The 20,692-nt window shown below is 44.0% G+C and overlaps 3 protein-coding genes and 1 non-coding gene across 9 annotated transcripts in view; 3 read left to right on the forward strand and 1 right to left on the reverse strand.

The window, feature by feature from the left end:
* Positions 1–6,337, reverse strand: part of Rbm10 (RNA binding motif protein 10) — a 31,190-nt gene extending 24,853 nt beyond the window's left edge. For 3 of the 6 annotated variants that reach the window (XM_059250054.1, XM_059250053.1, XM_059250051.1), the window contains exon 1: positions 3,508–3,630. In XM_059250054.1, the coding sequence (XP_059106037.1) occupies positions 3,508–3,524 (17 nt within the window). In that variant the 5' untranslated portion in view covers positions 3,525–3,630. Of the gene's footprint in view, positions 1–3,507; positions 3,650–5,550 lie in introns of those variants that run through there. The other 3 variants (XM_059250056.1, XM_059250055.1, XM_059250052.1) reach the window with 3 other exon arrangements.
* A 13-nt stretch (positions 6,338–6,350) lies between these two features.
* Positions 6,351–8,515, forward strand: Ndufb11 (NADH:ubiquinone oxidoreductase subunit B11). The gene is made up of 3 exons (XM_059250057.1): positions 6,351–6,597; positions 7,989–8,119; positions 8,294–8,515. Exons 1-3 carry the CDS (start codon positions 6,397–6,399, stop codon positions 8,415–8,417), a joined length of 456 nt encoding a protein of 151 aa, XP_059106040.1. The 5' UTR covers positions 6,351–6,396; the 3' UTR covers positions 8,418–8,515.
* A 3,684-nt stretch (positions 8,516–12,199) lies between these two features.
* On the forward strand, positions 12,200–15,404 carry LOC131899639 (NADH dehydrogenase [ubiquinone] 1 beta subcomplex subunit 11, mitochondrial-like). The gene is made up of 3 exons (XM_059251137.1): positions 12,200–12,279; positions 14,415–14,576; positions 14,751–15,404. Exons 1-3 carry the CDS (start codon positions 12,200–12,202, stop codon positions 14,884–14,886), a joined length of 378 nt encoding a protein of 125 aa, XP_059107120.1. The 3' UTR covers positions 14,887–15,404.
* Positions 12,885–13,078, forward strand: LOC131900343 (U2 spliceosomal RNA). Its single transcript, XR_009376234.1, has one exon. It is a non-coding gene; the product is annotated as a U2 spliceosomal RNA (small nuclear RNA).
* Positions 15,405–20,692: the final 5,288 nt, after the last annotated feature.

Genomic DNA, 20,692 nt, shown 5'->3' on the forward strand with positions numbered 1-20,692 from the left:
AAAACATACACAAACCCAGCTAGGTATGATAGCACAGGCCTTTAATCTCAGCACTTGGGAGGCAGAGGTAGGTGGATCTCTGTGAATTCCAGGACAGCCAAAGTGAGAGAGAGAGAGAGAGAGAGAGAGAGAGAGAGAGAGAGAGAGACAGACAGACAGACAGACAGACAGACACAGACAGACAGACTGGCTTTGTCTCAAAAACAAAACAAAAACCACAAAATCAAAAACATAGAGAGGAAGGTGGGAGGTGGGGCTGGGTATGACATGACTGTTGCATTTTTGAACTCACAGCAGCTGTGATCACCTAAGCAGGATTTCCTTATGATGGGGCCCATCACACTCTGTCACAGAAGTGTGAGAGACTCACGGGTCCCCTTACCCCCATGAAGGTTTATAGGCAGTTAATAGTTGATGGAGTGAGAAACATTTTTTTCAGTGGTATAGTCACTGGTAAGGCACCAATGCTCCTGTTTAACAACCCTGATGAAAAGTACTGGGGATGGGGCACAAGATGGATCAGTGGGTAAAGGCACTTACTGCCAAGGAAAGAACTGAGTCTCACAAGTTGTCCTCTGACCTACACACACACACACACACACACACACACACACACACACACACACACACACGCCTTTCCTCAAAATAAATAAATATACCATTTTTTAAATATATGTGAAAATAGAAGAGGATATGGCTACCCACTACACTGGCTGTTCTTCCAGAGGTCCTGAGTTCAATTCCCAGCAACCACATGGTGGCTCACAACCATCTATAATGAAATCTGGTGCCTTCTTCTGGCCTGCAGGCATACATGCAAGGCAGAATACTGTAGACATAATAGATAGATAAATCTTTAAAACTGGCAAAACAACAACAAAAAGAACAGTAACTATTTTTGGCAGGCACACAGTATTAAGTAAAATGTAACACGCACATCTCATGGTGCAGCAATTAGAGACAAAATATTAATATACAAATGGCAATAGAGACAGCTAAAATACACAGTGCTGAGTATTATGGAAGTTCAGGAAACAGAAGACTGTAGCACTATGCTGTTTATGAGAACTGAAAACTGACACTTGAGACAATACTACCTATTTTAGAAGGATACATATTAAGCACAACAGAGCTGCTGGCTACAGAGGTGGGAATTGGGAATAAACTGAAAAAACTAAACATAGTAAGAGGAGGCCTTGTGATGACCGATCTATGATAAAACCTGTTTAGAACTGGAAAGTGTGATTAACTCAAACCTCTGCATTTCAGATTCTCTAAAAACCAGAAGAAAACCAGTGGTTTCACTTGGCAACAAAGTCCAAGGAGAGTATAACTACCTGAAGCTTAGTCACACAGCACTTGTAGTGATTATGGTCTACAATCAAATTAATCTTCCCCTAAGGGAGTACTGTATTGAAATTAACATTTCACACATGCTAAGTAAGAGTTCTACCATCGAGTATATTTCTAGCCACCAAATGCCTTGCAAAAGACAGTTTTAAAAGAAGGTCAATGCCAGGCATGGTGGCACATGCTAGTTCCAATACCTGGGAGGCTTAGGGGTGGTGGTGGTGGTGTTTGCAATGAGTTCCAGGCAAATATAAACTACATGGTGAAACCCCATCTCAAAAATAAATAAATATGGCCTGGAGAGATGGCTTAGCAGTTAAGAGCACTTGATTGCTCTTCTACAGAATCCAGGTTTGATTTCCAGCACCTACATGGTTGGCTCACTCACAACGGTCTGTAACTCCAGTTCCAGGGGATCCAATGCCCTCTCCAGAATCACCAGGGAACACATGTGGTGCAAAGACACACGCAAGTAAAACATTCATACACATAAAATAAACAAACAAACAAACAAACAAATGGATAAAATAGCATTTATAAGCTGGATCTGGTGGTATAGGCCAGGTAAACCTAAGATACTCAACAAGACTGAGGCAGGACAGTTGCAAGGTCATGCCTGCAAATCTGGTCTGGGCTACAGATTGAGTACAAGTCCAAGCTGGGCAATTTAGAGTCTATCTCAGAATAAAATGTAAAGGGCTGAGTATATAAAATAGCTCAGTGGTACAGCACTTGCTGAATTGTGCAACCTAGGTTCAATTTCCTGTACCGCACTCCACAAAGACATTTCAAAACCGCTTTCTCTCCAATGTTTCATAAATTTATTATTTTTTCAAGTCAAGGTCTCATGTAGCACAAGTTGGCTTTGAACTCCTGATCCTCCTGCCTCCACCTCCTAAGTGTTAGGATTACAGGTACACACTACCATGTCCAGCAAATTTATTAAGAACAGACTTTCTTTTTTTTTCTTCTTTGGTTTTTCGAGACAGGGTTTCTCTGTATAGTTTTGGTGCCTGTCCTAGATCTCGCTCAGTAGATCATGCTAGCCTCGAACTCACAGAGATCCTCCTGGTTCTGCCTCCCGAGTGCTAGGATTAAAGGCATGCGCCACCACCGCCCGGCCAAGAACAGACTTTCTTAAATTTGGTTTGCCTTCCTGGGCTCTTTTACAATATGGTGGATAGGTCACTTGCTTCAGAATCACCTGGGGCAGTAATCTACCAGGATGTAAAAGGATCTTGTACTTATACCCAAAATCTTTAAATTTTACCAAGTGTTCTAAATGTTTGTTTGGTATCAGAGTTGAAAAGCAAAACAAAACTATATAAGCCCAGTGAGATGTCACATCCCCAACTATTCAGGAAGATGAACTGGGAGGATCACTTTTACCCAGGATTTTGAGACCAGCTTAGACAACAGAGCAAGACCCATCTCAAATAAAAAAACAAAGCACCCTGTATGAATTGGATAAGCTGTCACCCCAGCTCTCTCAGGAAGCTAAAGTAACAGGATCACAAGTTGGCCAGTACGGACTATAAAGGGAAACTCTGTCTCAAGACAAAGCAAAACCCACTCTCACAGTGGAAGATGGCTCTATCAGTAAACTGCTGTGGTTTAAGTTTGAGGGCCTGAGCTCAATTCCCTGTCACCCATATACAAACACCAAGTGTGGCAAATGCCTGTAATCCCAGTGCTGAGAAGGTAGAGAAAGGAGGCTCCCTCAGGCTGGCTGGCCAGCCAACATAGCTAAATCTGTGAGCTCTAGGTTCAATGAAAGACTCAGCCTCAAAAAATAAGAGGGAAAGCAATTGAGGTAGATACCTGGCATCACTCTCTGGCCTCCACACTCATACTAACAAGAAACCTACCCTCACATCCAGCCATGGTACTCATCAGGCTGTTTGGCAATCACCTGTAAACTATGTGGTCTTCCTTGTAAGACCATACATAACAAGACATGAGGAGACCTACAATCATTATGTCTCATTCATCTTTGCATTCTCAGAGCATAGATACACATAATGCTGAAAAGAAACCACTCCTTTGCTGTGTTGTTTCTTCTGCCTAGAAGTAAGTGCCTCTCAGCATCTTCCTGGATCACTGCTCACATGGGGGTATGCCTATAGTGCTTGAGAACCAAGGGAGTGGATAACTCACCGTCTTTCATACTCCATGTCCTGATAGGGTTTTCGGGAGCTGCTGGGGCCCCGCCTCAGTTGCTGGCTCCGTTTCACTTCCCAGCCACCCCCGCTGCTGCCACCATGATCTGCCAGCCTGGGTGATGCCTCCTGCAGAGACTCTGCAGAGAATGGAAGGAAGAAAGGGGTCAAGACAGTTGGTGCAGAGAGGGCCTCCTTCAGAGACTGTCATTGTCAAGGCTCTCTACTGTCTATAGCCTAAGGACATTGTTTTCTACTTCCTTGTGCTCCTGTGAATCAGTACAGGAAGACAGCCCCCATTTGGCTCTCTCCTTCCTTTCCCCATAAGCATGAGGCCAGATTCCACTGCCCTAGAAAACAGTAATGCCCTTATCAAACAAAGAGCATCTTACAGAGATTTGGTGGGACCACTGGCTATGTGATCAAGGCTTTGCATTCTTAGATCAAGTGCTGAATGATTTGCCTGGATTAGGCATATTAGTCACAGAAATAAAACCACAATAGTTGGATGGGGTTATAGTTATGGGGCAGAACACTTGACCAGCATGTTCAGGGCTCTTGGGGTCCCCAGCATCACTAAAACAACTAGCAAAACACCAAAAGACAAAAGAGTAAAAAAAGACTTCACAACAATGGGAATCCCAAGCTCCTTCCCATGGGTTAAGGTATCATTTCATCCTCTCAACAAGATGCCAGCTATACCCTGACAAGGCAGTCAGAAACCTTGAAAGGCTTTTGGAGGGAGGGGTGGGAGGAGGGAAGGTGTGTGTGTGTGTGTGTGTGTGTGTGTGTGTGTGTGTGTGTGTGTGTGTAGGGGCTAACTTCGCAACAAGACAGCTGCCACCTCCCTAGGCTCCTGGCCAACACAGCTCTGGTTTTCGCACAGCAAGTGGCTCAGCCATGATGTGCAGCCAGGTCCCCAGGTGTATCTCTCCCCAAGGATCATAGGCTAAGCTTTCCAGAGGCAAAAGGGGCCTCTTTCTGAAGTGGTTCCAAGATATTTTGTTCTACTGAGTTGAAGGGAGCAGTCACTTCATCCAACTTTTGGAGCTGTCATGAGAACTACAAGTTCTGAGAGTGATACGACCCAACCAGGGATCAGAAACAATACCTGAATCTTCAGCTACCACCCACTGTACAGAAATCAAGTAAATAAAGCAAGGTAGTTACAGTACTTGCCCAATACTAGGTTGCCACCACACCTTTCCACCAAGTACACACGTGCCTATTTTCTCTTCCACCTCAAACCACGGGGAACCAGTTAACTGCTCCCAGATGGGGAAAAGAATCAACCAGGAACCCTAGTGGCTGAGAACTTGATGCAAACCCCTCAATGGCAAAAGGATGAGTCAAACATTGTCATACACACACAGCACAGACAAGAATCAAAGTTTCAGGCGAGCCCCCAAATAACCAAGAGCCAAGATCACAGAAGGAAACCCACAAGAGACATAATCAAACGATTCCCATTTTAATACTTGAACGTCAGTGTCAGATACAACTCCCAAAAGAAGAAAAGTCACATATATAGTCTCTGTCCACTGAACCCTCCCCAGCATTCACTAAATAGGTTGGGGTTGGCCAGTAACAGCTTCCTGACAGATAAGGACCGAGGTCAGATATATACCCCAAGGATTAAAAACCACAGTCACTTTCTCTCTTCGCGCTCGCCACCCCCATCCCCGCCACATAAATGAATAGAGGCCGCAGCCAGAGTATTTCCGTGTGGGTAATTAACACAGGGCAGCCAGCACACCCCGATCTAAGAATACCCCCTCAAAGTCGCAGGCACGCACGTTCCAAAAGATAAAAGTTCGGTGGAGCAAACACAGTTAAGTCACAGTACCCCACTCCCATCTGTCCGCCCCTTCCCCCACCCTCGTGCACCCATCCCGTGTCCCAAACGCGCACGCGCTTTTGCTTTCATAAGAAAAAGCCGGGGCGGGGTGGGGGGGGACACCCCCTCTCAGGTGCATCCCTTGGCTCTGTGTAAACCCCGAGTGTGCAGTCCGTCCCCGCGCCTCTTCTATGCGAACCGCACCCCCACCACCGCGCGCACGTCCCGCTCCCTTACCTCGGCCCCTACCACCCTCAACGGCGCTCACCTTCTCGGCCCGGGCTGTCAAGGGAGGGCTCCCAGGCATCACCTCCACCAGCCGCCACCTCCTCCAGAACTGCTAGTTCAACGGGAGCCGACGCCTGCAACAACCAAGTCCAAGGCTAGGAGCAAAAGAGAGGAAAGGGGGAGGGGAGACGCGCCCAACGCGCTGCCCTCCCAAGGAAACTCAGTGCCGCCTCCTCCTAGCCGGCCACAGTCACCAACACAAAATGGCGACGAGGAGAAGGGAGCCGGCGCTCCGACCACCATCCACCTACTAAGGGAGCGCGCTCTGGCCGGCCTTGACGATTGGTTGCTGCCCGCCACCGGCTGGCCCTGGCTTTCTCTGATTGGCAAGCATATGCTACCACCCCATTCCCCGTGAGAACGCCCCGGGAGTCCAGAAAAAGAGTAGCTATTGGCTACCCCTATGAGGCCCGCTTTTTAGAGCTTGCTTTCCTTTGAAGTTGAAAGACAAGCAGAAGCTCCACCTCTTTCCTCACAAGGCCGTCTAGATGTCACCGCTTTCTTCTTACGAAGAAAATAAACAGACGTCTCAAGATCAAATTTCTCCTAGCCTGACAGAAAGGATAAAGTTGATTTGGTGGTGATACGAGATGGGAAGTAAAACAGAGTCCACACCTCGCTATGCTCGAAAACAAACTTAGACCAAGGATCTATTTAGCGAGGTGAGGGCGGAGCGACAAAAATCGCGCTGGGCTCAACCGCAGCTGCGCACATCGCATTTCCGTGTCCCCCCCCCCCACCCACCCAGCAGCACAAGCTGTCATGGCGGCCCGGCTGTTAAGTTTGTATGCTCGCCGCCTTTCCGCCGCAGCGGTGATACGAGGGCTTCCGGCTGCCCGCGTTCGCTGGGAATCCTCCAGGGCTGTAATCTCGCCATCTGCTGTGGAGAGAAAGCGGCAACGAGAACCGACCATGCTCTGGCAGGAAGACCCAGAACCCGAGGACGAAAACCTCTACGCGAAGGTGAGAGGGAGGGGGAAAACGGGATGCCGCAGGGGCCAATCTGGGACCTGCAGACCGGTGTCAGAAGACAATGTTCTCCGGCTTGAGGCTTGCGCCGTGGACAAGATCTTCAAAGATTAGAAATTTTGGCTTGTTGTCCTCTTTTTTTTTTTTTTTTTTGATATCTTCAGTCTAGTACTCGAAGTGGGATTTGCTTTATTTGTAGACAGAAATCACACTTAAAGTGGGCAGCGCCCAAAATGCGTTAGAAACATAATCACTGTAATACTAAATTCAGAGATGGCACGTGCTTGGGGCCAGTGTGTGCTAGACACTTTGTATCTGTTAACTCATCTAAGTTCTGAAACAGTGTGATTTTGAAGTAGACACTATTACTGTTACCCTTTTGCAGATGAGGATACTAAAACAGATAAATTGCTTACTCAAAATCACATTAACTTGAGTAGGTAGTGGAAATGATATTTGAATTTAGGACTAACTGGATTCCTGTGCTTTATGAATAGTTGAGACTCTGGAGTCAGACACCCTGGTTGGAAATTATTCACTTGATGACCTTGGGCAAGTAGTTTATAGTCTCTTTATTCCTTAGTTGCTTTGTAAAGTGGGAAAAGCAATAGGACAGCTAAAAAATAGACCTGCTTCATATGATTAAATGAGTCAGAATGGTCACAACAGCTCCTGCCACTTAAGAAATACTCAGAATTAGAAGATGTTTATTATTGCCATTTCCACCTTACTGGGATATGTGAGGTTTGTATTTTTGAAAAGGCCTAGCATATAAGTACTTCATCAACACTAACCTCTGGTTGAGGGGCTTAAATATATAGGGTGCTATAGGATAAGTGGACCTATAAGATATTACCAATATTCAGCCATCTTTAAACATTTATTTATTTACTTATTTATTCATTCATTCATTCATTCATTCATTTATTTATTTATTTTCAGAGCTGAGGACCAAACCCAGAGCCTTGCACTTGTTAGGCAAGCGCTCTACTACTGAGCTAAATTCCCAACCCCATTTTTAAACTTTTATAAATAGCACTTCCCAAGGGTACAATTTAACAGACAGGGTGATTAGGTAATGTTTCCCAAACAAGTAGGTGAGGCCAATTACTCATTTGGAAATAAAGTCAAAAACCTTGGATGAGGTGATGGTGATGGATCCTGCTCTGATTAGATTTGGAGGAAGGGCCTTCTAGGTAGTGGGAGCAGCAAATACCAAAGCCCTTTGTTGGGAAGGAACTTCACATACTCTAAAGAATAGGAAAAGGATTTTAGTGAGGAGTAAGAAATTGATCTGAGGGCAGATTAGAGACCAGATAATATGGAGCCAGCATATATGTTTATGAAGCAACAGGAAGCCCTTATTGACATCTCCTTTTCCTCAGAACCCAGACTTTCATGGTTATGACCAGGACCCTGTGGTGGATGTCTGGAATATGCGAGCTGTCTTCTTCTTTGGTTTTTCCATCGCCTTGGTCTTTGGTACCACATTTGTGGCATATCTGCCTGACTACAGGTATAGGGGTATTCCAAGAGAGTAGAGTGGGTAGAGGCAGAGACAAGGGGAAAGGTTGAAGGAGTCTCTGGCCAGAATCCTTGCCCTGAACTGGTGGGGAATGGGGTGCTGAGGTGGGGAACTAGTGTCTAGTGAGGCTCTCTCATATCAGACCACACCTGTTACTGCTTCTAGGATGCAAGAGTGGGCCCGCCGGGAAGCTGAGAGACTTGTGAAATATCGAGAAGCCAACGGCCTCCCCATCATGGAATCCAACTGTTTTGATCCCAGCAAGATCCAGTTACCAGAAGATGACTGATGAATTGCTAAGCGGGGCTTAAGAAGCATTATTTTGTCCACCCCCTGCCCGTTATTATTCTGGTTTCTCAGAGCACCTTATTAAAGGGATTGAAAGAATGACTGGTTACTGTTGTTTTTGTTATGGAAGAGGATATATGAGAGAGTGTGTGACAAGCCTTACAAAGGCAATTGCTGCCTTTCTTGGTTGTCTAGAGCTGTGCAAGGTTTGGTGACTTAGTACTCTGTTTCATGGCCCTGTGGGTTGCACAGTAAGGGTGTTTGGCTCCTCAATGGATCCCAGGTGGTTGCTGTTAGGTATTAGCTAGGGCTAGAGTCATCTGAAGCACATCTGGTCTATACAGCCAAGGTTTCTAAAAAAAACAACACATCTGGCACTTCAGTCTTCAGCATAGTAACCTGGGCTTCTAATAGCAGTGGTTCTCAACCTTCCTAATTCTGTGACCCTTTAATACAGTTCCTCATTGTGGTGACCCCCAGCCATAAAATTATTTTCATTGCTACTTCATAATTGTAATCATGCTTCTGTTATGAATCGTAATGTAAATATCTTTGGAGATAGAAATTTGTCAAAGGGGTTGCAACCCACAGTTGAGAACTACTGTCTTCGAGGGTAGTTCAAGGCTCTTCTGGATGGAGACATAGCATATAGGGAGAAATAGACAGTAGCCATTTATACAAAAGAGCTTAACCTTCCTACATTTGAACTTGTATTGAGATAACTGGTGGGTGAGAACAGTTTTTCTGTTGCTAAGTATGGTTATTTGGTTCCCTGCTTTCTCAGATTTGTGGCTTCTCTGCTTCTGTCTTGAGTATTGGTGAGTCTGGATGCTTCTTTTTTCTCTTCTAATCGAATTCTGAATGGTCTTCAACTTGACATGCATCTAGGCTGGGGATGTAGCTCAAGGTTAGAGTACTTGCTGAGTATGCTATAGGTTCTATTCTAGCACCAAATACTTAAAAAAAAGATTGTACATTTCTGTCTGCCTCTCTCTTTCCCTCTCCCCACTCTTCCTCCTTCTCCTTCCTTACCACCTTCATCCCTGATAATAAGCTGTCTCCTTGCAATTGTCTATCTGTTGTTCAGTCCAGTGTCTGCTTACTGCCTTTGAGCATTATGAAAGCAAGCCAGCTTTCAGCTCAGTCCCACCATGATTTTCTGCAACCAAAGAATGAAGTGTTTCAAAACAGAATCTTACAGTTTAGTTCTGTTGGGCAACCAAGAGCCTATATTGTTTTAGGGGCCTCCCTGGCCAACAACTTGTAAGGAAATAAACCACCCTTGGCACTGAGATTTTTGTTTAGCAACTTACAGGTTATGGAAACATCTTTTTTCCACTCCTACATTGTATCTTCATTCAAACACTTATTTGCTTTTTTGAGGTAGGGTCTCATATAGCCCAGGCTGAGATCAAACTCATGTAGTAGCCAAGAATGACCTTGATCTCCCAATCCTTCCTTACCTCCCAAGTGCTAGAATTATAAGTGTGTACCATCATGTCTGGCTCACTCAAACTCTAACCATTATTTTGACTAAAATCTGCAGGCACGGAACTTTTGTAGGACTTTTCTCATTCATCATGGTGGGTATCATCTGCACCCATAAAGCTTTTAAAATTTTCATAGGTGTGCCTGGCCCTTATACCCCATATGATTCCCCATGTTTGCTCCTTTGGGTGTTGCTTGCATGTTTTTCATGTGTTTCTAAATCTGTAAAACACTCAGAGGTTAACATTATATAATCTATGTAATGAAATCTTTTTAAAAATTACACACATTTTTGTGTGCATGTGCATACTACAGAAGACAACTTGCAGAAATTGATTTCCTCCTTCTGCCATGTAGTTCTCAGGGATGGAACTCAGGTCATCAGGCTTGGTGACAGGAGCCTTTACCTACTGAGTCATATATCACTATTTTAAAAAGGGTAGTCAGGATTATTAAAGGCTCCTTACATTCTAAGAAAGTGCCAATGATCTAAGGAATTGGCTGCTAAGGGGTAGTTAAGAAAAATTTTAGCAAGGTCCAATACAGAATGAAAAGATTCCATTGCTTGTATCATTTTCTCAAAACATCAGTGGTAGATACAATGGATTGGATGGGAGGCAACTACTTTAGTTAGCCCTCCATTAAGCACAGTTGTAGCTGGAGAGTTTCTCTCCAGCTCCAACCAAGCCCTGGCAATCCTGCAGCCCACTTATAAAATAAACACACAGACTCTTATATTATTTAAACTGTTTGGCATAATGGCTCAGGCTTCTAGCTAGCTGTTCTTATATCTTAAATTAACCCATTTCTATAAATCTGTACCTTGCCACATGGCTCGTGGCTTACCAGTATCTTACATGTTGGTACTCAGGGCAGCTGCTGGCAGCAGCTCCTGACTCAGCCTTCCTGTTCTCAGATTCTCTTCTCTGCTTGTCCAGCCTATACTTCCTGCCTGGCTACTGGCCAATCAGCATTTTATTTATACAGAGCAATATCCACAGCACACAGTCATTCTCCATAAGCCTTTTCACCTCATCCTAGAGTATGCCATGGGACTCCATATGTCTCCTCACCTCTGAAGGCTTAAGTGGAACTGGCTCCTGCTCCTTTGAACAGCTTGAGACCAGGGGGATATAGGCAACACATCTCATCCCCATGTTTGACAGCTTTTAGGCCAATGCTACAGCTGGCTGCTGCCTCTCCATTGGCCACATTTGGCTGGTGAAAGAGTCCCAACTAGATAATCTCTACTCGGCATACTGTAAAAATTATTATTTTTAATTATGTATTTGTGTGTGCCAGCAGGTACTCATGGAGGCCAGAGGCATCACATCTTCCTGGAGCTAGAGTTACAGGTGAGCTACCCAACTGGGTACTGGAAATTGTACTTTGGGACTCTCTTCAAGAACAATTTGATCTCTTAGACACGGAGCCCCCAGCATACCTTTTTTTTATGTGTAGGAAGGTTTTGTCTGTTTGTATGTATGTCTGTGTAAAATGTGTGCAATGCCCATGCAGGCCAGAAAAGGGTGCTAGATTCCTTGGAACTGGAGTTACAGCTAATTGTTAGCCACATGTATGTGCTGGAAATTGAAGCCAGGTCCTCTAAAAGAACAGCCAGTGCTCTTAACTGCTGAGCCATTTCTCCAGTCCCACCCCAAGCATACTTTCTATCTCTACCCCCTCTTCTTTTTGTTTTTTGTTTTTTGAGACAGAGTCTCACTATGTAGTTGTGGGTGACCTAGAACTCACTGTGTAGACCAGGCTAGCCTTGAACTCACAGAGATCCACCTGCCTTTGCCTCTGCCTTCTGAATGCTGGGGTTAAATACATGTACCACCTTCCTAGTCTCATTTTTTTTTGTTGAGGTGGTCTCACTATGTAGTTAGCCCTGGCTGTCCTGGAACTTGCTATGTAGACCAAGCTTGCCTCAAACTCACAGAGATCTGCCTGCCTCTCCCAGTATACTTTCTTACAGACAGGAGAGAAGTGTGAGTATAATTGCCTACTCCTGGAACAAGCCATGTTAGGATTGCCCCCACAGATGCTACACCCTAGGATGGCTTAGCTTCAGTTAGTTGCATGTCTCTTCACCCACAGCAGAGACAATGTACTATTCCTCCCCAAATTCATTGTTGTCATGTCTCTGGGTGTCAAGTGTTGTATCAGCTTTTCCTGGGGAGATAAGAAGAAGCATCTTATCTATTCAAATAGTTCACCAATGACAAACTGTGGGGAGCTGAGGAAGCCCTGAGTGTGTGAAGTCCTGAGTGAATGTGTGCTGTTGACATAGTCATGGCCATGTCAAGGACCCCAGTGCCTCAGATCCGTGGGAAAAATGGTAAAGTCTTCCCCAAGCCTAGCTTGGGGAAATGGCAAAGGCTTCCCTCCTGGTCCAAGTGTAGATGTTGATAGTGTATACAGAAAATGTCCATTATAGCTTTCTCCACACTTCCATATTTACGTCCTAAAGACTCCTACCCCTACAGAGACTGCTCCTACTGAGATTAGCTAATCCTGTCTTCTTCACCCAGCTATATTCCATAAACCCTGGCTCCTTAGTTATCTGGATATAATAATCCTATCTCTCTGTTAATTCTATGTAATAAGTATGCCAAGATTCCTAGAGTACTATGATTCCTCCATCAGAGAGCACAATCTAACAGATCCCAGCTTTTCTGTGTGCCTGTATTTGTGTTTTCTTCACTCCATTGCTGCCCTGGATAGGTCTATCCTTGGAGCCATGCAACAGACTGGAGAAACACAAATCTAGCTTGGTAAACCTATGGGTTTAATTGGGGTTACTTACAGGAACATGGGTCAGGGGTTTAACTGTTTTTATTTTAAGACAGCAATGGCAATTCCATGCCTGGAGGACAGCATTCCACAGGATATAAGTTCTAGAGGGACAGGTATTCAGGTGCATTCTACTCAAAGCAGTGCTCAGCGTAGTGTGTGCTTGATGGACATTTGGTCCATTATCACTTGTCAGCCTTTTGGCTAAGATGAAGTTTTGTGTCTATTCCTAATCAGTTTACTATCTGACACGTCCTTTATCTGAGGAAAATGTATTAAATGAGTTTTTTTTTTTATAACAAGGAGATGGAATAGCTGGCTCTGTCCACTCCATGCAGGAATCTAGTATTACGGGACCCCTACGAATTAGTTCCTTTGGGAGGGATTTTAAAAATGGGTATGATATCTCTTGTGTAGATGATATCGATCTATCCATGGCCTTCTGGCTTATAGATTAAGAATGAATGTCTCTTGTTCTCCCAAGTTCTACTTCATTAAGCTCTCAGCTCTTGAGAAATTTTCATTCTAGCTATACATGAATGAAATCCTAAAACCTAGAGGCTACCCTTTGACCAAATCCTAAAGTCCATGCCCTAGCCCCTTCTATTCTGGTTGCAAAGACCACTTTCTCTTGCTCATTGTAACTCAGGCACTGATTGCCTATTTTGGGTCACTGACTTAAAATATACACTTAGGGGTGGGGAAATATAGAGCTCAGTAAAGTTGGTAAAGGACTGAAGTTAACAGTTTCTTTGTAAAGTGGGAAAAGCAATAGGACAGCTAAAAAATAGACCTGCTTCATATGATTAAATGAGTCAGAATGGTCACAACAGCTCCTGCCACTTAAGAAATACTCAGAATTAGAAGATGTTTATTATTGCCATTTCCACCTTACTGGGATATGTGAGGTTTGTATTTTTGAAAAGGCCTAGCATATAAGTACTTCATCAACACTAACCTCTGGTTGAGGGGCTTAAATATATAGGGTGCTATAGGATAAGTGGACCCATAGGAAATTACCAATATTCAGCCATCTTTAAACATTTATTTATTTATTCATTCATTCATTCATTCATTCATTCATTTATTTATTTATTTTCAGAGCTGAGGACCAAACCCAGGGCCTTGCACTTGCTAGGCAAGCGCTCTACCACTGAGCTAAATTCCCAACCCCATTTTTAAACTTTTATAAATAGCACTTCCCAAGGGTACAATTTAACAGACAGGGTGATTAGGTAATGTTTCCCAAACAAGTAGGTGAGGCCAATTACTCATTTGGAAATAAAGTCAAAAACCTTGGATGAAGTGATGGTGATGGATCCTGCTCTGATTAGATTTGGAGGAAGGGCCTTCTAGGTAGTGGGAGCAGCAAATACCAAAGCCCTTTGTTGGGAAGGAACTTCACATACTCTAAAGAATAGGAAAAGGGGGGGAGCTGGAGAGATGGCTCAGAGGTTAAGAGCACTAACTGTTCTTCCAGAGGTCCTGAGTTCGATTCCCAGCAACCACATGGTGGCTCACAACCATCTGTAACGAGATCTTGTGCCCTCTTCTGGCCTGCAGTCATACATGCTGTATACGAAGTAAATAAATAAATCTTAAAAAAAAAAAAAAAGAATAGGAAAAGGATTTTAGTGAGGAGTAAGAAATTGGTCTGAGGGCAGATTAGAGACTAGATCATATGGAGCCAGCATATATGTTTATGAAGCAACAGGAAGCCCTTATTGACATCTCCTTTTCCTCAGAACCCAGACTTTCATGGTTATGACCAGGACCCTGTGGTGGATGTCTGGAATATGCGAGCTGTCTTCTTCTTTGGTTTTTCCATCGCCTTGGTCTTTGGTACCACATTTGTGGCATATCTGCCTGACTACAGGTATAGGGGTATTCCAAGAGAGTAGAGTGGGTAGAGGCAGAGACAAGGGGAAAGGTTGAAGGAGTCTCTGGCCAGAATCCTTGCCCTGCACTGGTGGGGAATGGGGTGCTGAGGTGGAGAACTAGTGTCTAGTGAGGCTCTCTCATATCAGACCACACCTGTTACTGCTTCTAGGATGCAAGAGTGGGCCCGCCGGGAAGCTGAGAGACTTGTGAAATATCGAGAAGCCAACGGCCTCCCCATCATGGAATCCAACTGTTTTGATCAGATCCCATTACCTGGGGGTAACTACAAAGACTTAAAATCCTGAGAGTAAGCTCAGCACATGGCCTGACCTCTAGAACCACCTATCTGCCATGCGGTTCACTGCTAGTGGGACTAAGAACTCAGACTAGGGGTGAAAGTTTCCTCAAGTCTTCAGCCTCTTCCCTTCCACAGTGTGGTAAAAGCAAAACAGAATTTGGAAGCGCTAAGTCTGGTCCTCTAGTCTAAATCTCAGGGCTCTGTTTGCTTTTTTCACTCCCCAAGACAAGCTGGCAATAATCCTATGTTCTAGAGTTTCTACTGTTGTGATAAAACATCATGGCAACAACTGAACAGTGTTCCAAGAGAGACTTTGCAGCACTGGGTCATAAATGGGATATCTTTACCAAACTTGTCCCCTCAAGACTCAAGGATATTCTCAGAAGAGGAGGCAGAAATACTGTAAGAGCCAGAGGTGTTGGAGGACGCAAAGGAAACAGTATCTTCTAGACACAACAAGGCTGATATGCATAGGAACTCACAGAGACTGTGACAGCACATATAAGACCTGCAAAAATTCAAGCCAAACAAAATCCCAACATGAAGGGGAAGTGGACACAAAGTCCCACCCCTTAGCAAGAAGCTATAGGCAATTGATAGCTTTTGGGAAAGGTAAAATCCATTTTCTACTATGGAGTGTCACTGTATGTTTCCGAAGCACTCCAGGGCAAGCCCCATGCCCAGGAGTAGTTTGGCCAACATAAAATGGACTCTGTTTTTATGTGCTTTTTGTTTTGTTTTGTTATCATTTGTCTTATTATTTATATTTTTGTTGTTCCTTGACTGTCAGTTTTAGTTTTTTTTTTCTTTTTTGAGAGAGAGAGAGAGCACCCGAGTGAGTGCAATTTGGGTGGGTAGGGAGGATCTGGGAAGAATTTGGGATAGGGAATGGATATGGTCAAAGTATACTGTATGAAAAAAAATAAAGAAAAGCTACCATGACTAACAGCAACTTGGCAAGGAAAGGGTTTGTTTCAGCTTATAAACCTGAAATCACACTTCATCACTGAGAGAAGTCAGGGCAGGAACCCGGAGACAGGAACTGAAGCCCAAGCCATGGAGAATTATTGCTTACTGGCTTGTTCTCTAGGGCTTGCTCAGCCTGCTTTCTTATACAACCCAGGACCAGCTATCTATGGGTAGCACCACCGACAATGGGCTGTGCCCTTCCACATCAATTGTTAATCAAGAAAATGCCCTGCCAGGCGGTGGTGGCACATGTACTTGGGAGGAAGTCCCAGCACTTAGGAGGCAGAGGCAGGCGGGTCTCTGCGAGTTTGAGGCCAGCCTGGTCTATGGATCAAGTTCCAAAGCTACACAGCGAAATCCTGTCTGGAAAAAAAAGAAGAAAAGAAAAGAAAATGCCCCACAGACTTGGTTACAGGAAACCTGATGAAATCATTTTCTCAACTGAGGTTCCTTTTTCCAGACAACTGTAGCTTGTGTCAAGTTGACAAAAAAACTAATTAGCACAAATATTAAAATAGCAATGTTCAGACATGGTAGGTACTTGACTCAAATGTTTTACTTCAGTAGAGAAGTGGTGGATATCAATAACACTGAGTCCCTTGCAAAAAACCATCATCAAATGCTGCTACAGGGTGGGCAAGATTACTCAGCAGGTAAAGGTGCTTGCCTGTAAGCCTGATGGTCTGAGTTTGAGTCCTGGGACTTGCAATGGAAGGAGAGAACTAAGTCCCACAAGTTGTTCTCGGGCCTCACAAATAAGTAAATAAGTGAAGTATAAAAGAATTTTTAAAATTAATGCAACAGACTTGGCTCCAAGAGGCCTTGTTACTTAAAAGGGACAAGTGCTCAGCCTCTGTGCTGGCTAGTTTTATGTCAACTTGACACACAAACTAGAGTTTTCTGAAAGGGGGGAACCTCAATTGAGAAAATGCCTCCATAGGATCTGGCTGTAAAGTTTTTTTTGTTTTATTTTCGAGATAGGATTTTTCTGTGTAACAGCTCTAGCTGTCCTGGAACTTGCTCTGTAGACCAGTCTGGCCTCGCATTCACAGAGATCCACCTGCCTCTGTCTCCTGAGTGCTGGGATTATAGGTGTGTGCTGCCACCACCCAGCTTGTTTAGTATCTTATATAGAGATAGATTGTTGGGATAATGAGTGTCACATTCCCCAACAAGTTCTTGAGAGGACACTTCCAAGCAGATGGAGTTAACAGTTTAGATTACTGGATATGGGTGCACTGAGCTTGTTTGCCCAGTAGGTGGCAACATTATAAAAGGTTTTATTTCTCCTGATTTACCAGGATACCTTAAAGCATTGATTCTCAAACTGTGGATCATGACCCCCTTTGGGGGGATCGAATGACCCTTTCACAGGGGCCACCTAACACCATTGGAAAACACAGATATTTACATTATGATTCACAACAGTAGCAAAATTGCAGTTATGATTTAGCAATGAAAATAATTTTATATGCTGGGCGGTGGTGGTGCACACCTTTAATCCCAGCACTCAGAAGGCAGAGCCAGGTGGATCTCTGTGAGTTCGAGTGGTCTACAAAGTGAGTTCCAGGAAAGGTGCAAAGCTACACAGAGAAACCCTGTCTCAAAAAACCAAAACAAGAAGAAAAAAAAAAAAAAGAAAGAGAAAATAATTTTATGGTCGAGGTCACTACAACATGTGGAACTGTATTAAAGAGTCACAGCATTAGGAAGGTTGAGAACCACTGCCTTAAAAGGATGTGGGTATACCCTAATTGGATGTGACCAATCTTACTTATTGTGGTTTGAAAGAAAATGGCCCTCAAAGGGAGCACTATTAGGAGGTGTGGCCTTGTTGGAGTAGGTGTGGTCTTGTTGAAGGAAATGTGTCACTGTGGAGGTAGGCTTTGAGGGCTTATGGATGTTCAAGCCACGCCCATTGAGACAGTTCACGTCTGTTGCCTTTGGATCAAGATGTAGGATTCTCAGCTCCAGTACCATTCCTGCTTGCATGCTGCCATGTCCCACCATGGTGATAATGGACTGAACCTCTGAAACTGTAGCCTCCACCTCAGTTAAATGTTTCTCCTTTGTAAGAGTTGCCATGGCCATGGTGTTTCTTCACAGCAATAGAAACCCTAAGAAACTTATGAAGGCCACTATTCCTGAATCTATTCTGCATTGTTGACATAAATCTGGATATGTTCTTTTTTTATTGTTGTTTTTGAAACAAGATCTCACTATGTAGCCTTGGCTGGCCTGGACTCATAGTCTTTGCCTCCATAGTGTTAGGATTAAAGTTGTACACTACCATAGTCAATCTGGGCATGTTCTTAAAGCTTGTGGGTAAGGTACTTCAGTTTCTTGGCCTTATTTTTTTTCTATAAGAAGCCCATGCCGGGCAGTGGTGGCGCACGCCTTTAATCCCAGCACTCAGGAGGCAGAGGCAGGTGGATCTCTGTGAGTTCAAGGCCAGCCTGATCTACAGAGCGAGATCCAGGACAGGCATCAAAACTATACAGAGAAACCCTATCTCGAAAAACCAAAAAAGAAGCCCACTTGCAATATAATATTATAGTTAATATTGCCATATTCCGGCTATGCCTTCAATCCAATCTAAGTTCCTTTCAGGACCCAGCTGGTTCTACTGAGATCAGTCTATACCCTGCTCCAAGTTATTCCATATTGTGTAAAAGTCTTTTCAGACTGTAAATTGCTCTGAAAGACTTCATTAAAGATTTCAATATATTGTTATTGTTTGTATGGTGTGTGTGTGTGTGTGTGTGTGTGTGTGTGTGTGTGTGTGTGTGTGTGTGAAGGTAGGAGCATACATGCCACAGTGTGAAGAGCTGGTTCTTTCCTTCTACCATGGGATCCTGGAGTAGAATATAGGTTGTCAGGTTTGTATGGCAGACACTTTTACCTGATAGCTATCTTGCTAGTCAGAGAGAGTCCATCTTACAAGCAACTTTGGAGTTCATTTTGAGAGGGAGGATAACTCTGCACCTGGGTGGAAAAATGAATGGTACCATATGTCTGGTACTACCCACATAGCACAAACCATAAGCAGCTTATTCCTAGGAGTGGAAAGGGTGCCACTCTATGAACTTGTTGAGTGAACTGGAACTGTAGGGGCACATGAGCATATTAAAATTACATCAGAATGCTAGGCCCCAAGAACTTAGTGGCCACATCAGACCAAGGAAAAAGTGTAACTACTTCACCCAGATTCCATAGAGAGGTGGACACTGCAGTTGTTTGAATAAGAATAGCCCCCATAGGCTTATATATTTGAATGCTTGGTCATCAGTGAGTGGTACTACTTACAAGGATTAGAAGGTATGGCCTTGTTGGGGTAATTGTGGCCTTGTTGGAAGGAAGTGTGTCACTGGGGGTGTGAGCTTTGAGGTTTCAGAGGCTCAAGCCAGGCCCAGTGGCTCGCTCTCTCTCTCTCTCTCTCTCTCTCTCTCTCTCTCTCTCTCTCTCTCTCTCTCTCTCTCTCTCTCTCCTGCCTGCAGATTTGAATGTAGAACTTTCAGCTACTTTTCCAGCTCAATGTCTGCCTTCATAATGCTATGCTCCCTGCCATTATGACAATGGACTAAACCTCTGAAACTGTAAACAATCCCCAATTAAATCCTTTCCTTAGCCTGGCAGTGGTGATGAATGCCTTTAATCCCAGCACTCAGGAGACAGAGGCAGGTAGATCTCTGTGAGTTCAAGGCCAGCCTGGACTATAGAGCAATTTCTAGAACAGCCAAGACTGTTACACAGAGAAACTCTGTCTCTAAAAAAAAAAAATAAAAAACAAACAAACAAACAAACAAACAAAATCTTGTCCTTTATAAGAGTTTCCATGGTCATGGTCTCTCTTGAAAGCAATAGAACATTGACAAAGACAGAAATTGGTACCAAGGAGCAGGGTGTTGCTGTGATATGTATGACCATGCTGCTTGTTGGTGGAATGTAGACTTCGGGACTCTGGATTGGGAAATCAGTTGAATGCTTTAGGCAGGATTTAATGGGCCATACTAGTAGTGCTGGGAGCAATGTATATTATGATGATCCAGCTGAAGAGAGTTCAGAGGAAGGGAAGAACATTAGTGAGTAGCCTAGAGGCTGTTCTTGTGATATTTTGGCAAAAAATATGGCTGCTTTCTGCCCTTGTCCCAAAACCACATCTGAGGCTAAACTGAGGATTTTGTATTCATGTTGTTGGCAGAGGAGATTTCAAGGCAGCCTGATATTGACTTTGTCATATAGTTATTAGTGTTCACTCTTATGCAGGCCTATAATGAAAAGGAACAATCTGAGCAAGGAAAAAATACAAAATGTACAGTTTAGGAGAGAGGAAGCACCAGGAAGTGTAATGGAGCTAAGCCCAATGTTCAAGGAGATAAAAATTTTAAAGAAAAGTCTGGTACTAAATGGAATAAAGGGACTGGTGACCTCAGGAAAAGACTCAACTTAGGTTAGCTTCCAACTTGTGAAAAGGAATTAAAGAAAAATTTAAGAACAACAACAGAAAGCTGATGCAGATGTAATTGAAAGAGGGGGCCATGTTCCAGCCCCAGCAAGCACCAGAACTTGGCAGCTTTAGCCATTTTTTTCTGACTTTAGAGTCAAGGATAGAAAAAAGGGATTGTGGAATCTTCGTCCTTGGCTAAGGAAATCTGCTGAGGCCAGGCACGTGTCAGGGGTGTCCCTGCATAGAGGCCCAGAAAGTGAAGCTGTGAAAGATAAGCCATTAAAGAGACTCCAAGATGTTGGAGATGCCAGAGCCATGGGATACCTGCTGAGGAGAGCTGCTAACAGGGAGTGGAACCACCCAAAGAGAGAGAAGTGTGTTGCAGTCAACAAAGCTG

This window comes from Peromyscus eremicus, chromosome X (assembly GCF_949786415.1).
Source record: "Peromyscus eremicus chromosome X, PerEre_H2_v1, whole genome shotgun sequence".
Taxonomy (NCBI): domain Eukaryota; kingdom Metazoa; phylum Chordata; class Mammalia; order Rodentia; family Cricetidae; genus Peromyscus; species Peromyscus eremicus.

Bases quoted from the DNA above. Each gene is read 5' to 3' on its own strand.
- Ndufb11 (XM_059250057.1), top strand. From the start codon at position 6,397: ATGGCGGCCCGGCTGTTAAGTTTGTATGCTCGCCGCCTTTCCGCCGCA. The intron at 6,598-7,988 runs GTGAGAGGGAGG...CCTTTTCCTCAG, and splicing joins ACGAAAACCTCTACGCGAAG to AACCCAGACTTTCATGGTTA. The intron at 8,120-8,293 runs GTATAGGGGTAT...TACTGCTTCTAG, and splicing joins GCATATCTGCCTGACTACAG to GATGCAAGAGTGGGCCCGCC.
- LOC131899639 (XM_059251137.1), top strand. From the start codon at position 12,200: ATGGCCATGTCAAGGACCCCAGTGCCTCAGATCCGTGGGAAAAATGGT. The intron at 12,280-14,414 runs GCAAAGGCTTCC...ATGAAGCAACAG, and splicing joins AAGCCTAGCTTGGGGAAATG to GAAGCCCTTATTGACATCTC. The intron at 14,577-14,750 runs GTATAGGGGTAT...TACTGCTTCTAG, and splicing joins GCATATCTGCCTGACTACAG to GATGCAAGAGTGGGCCCGCC.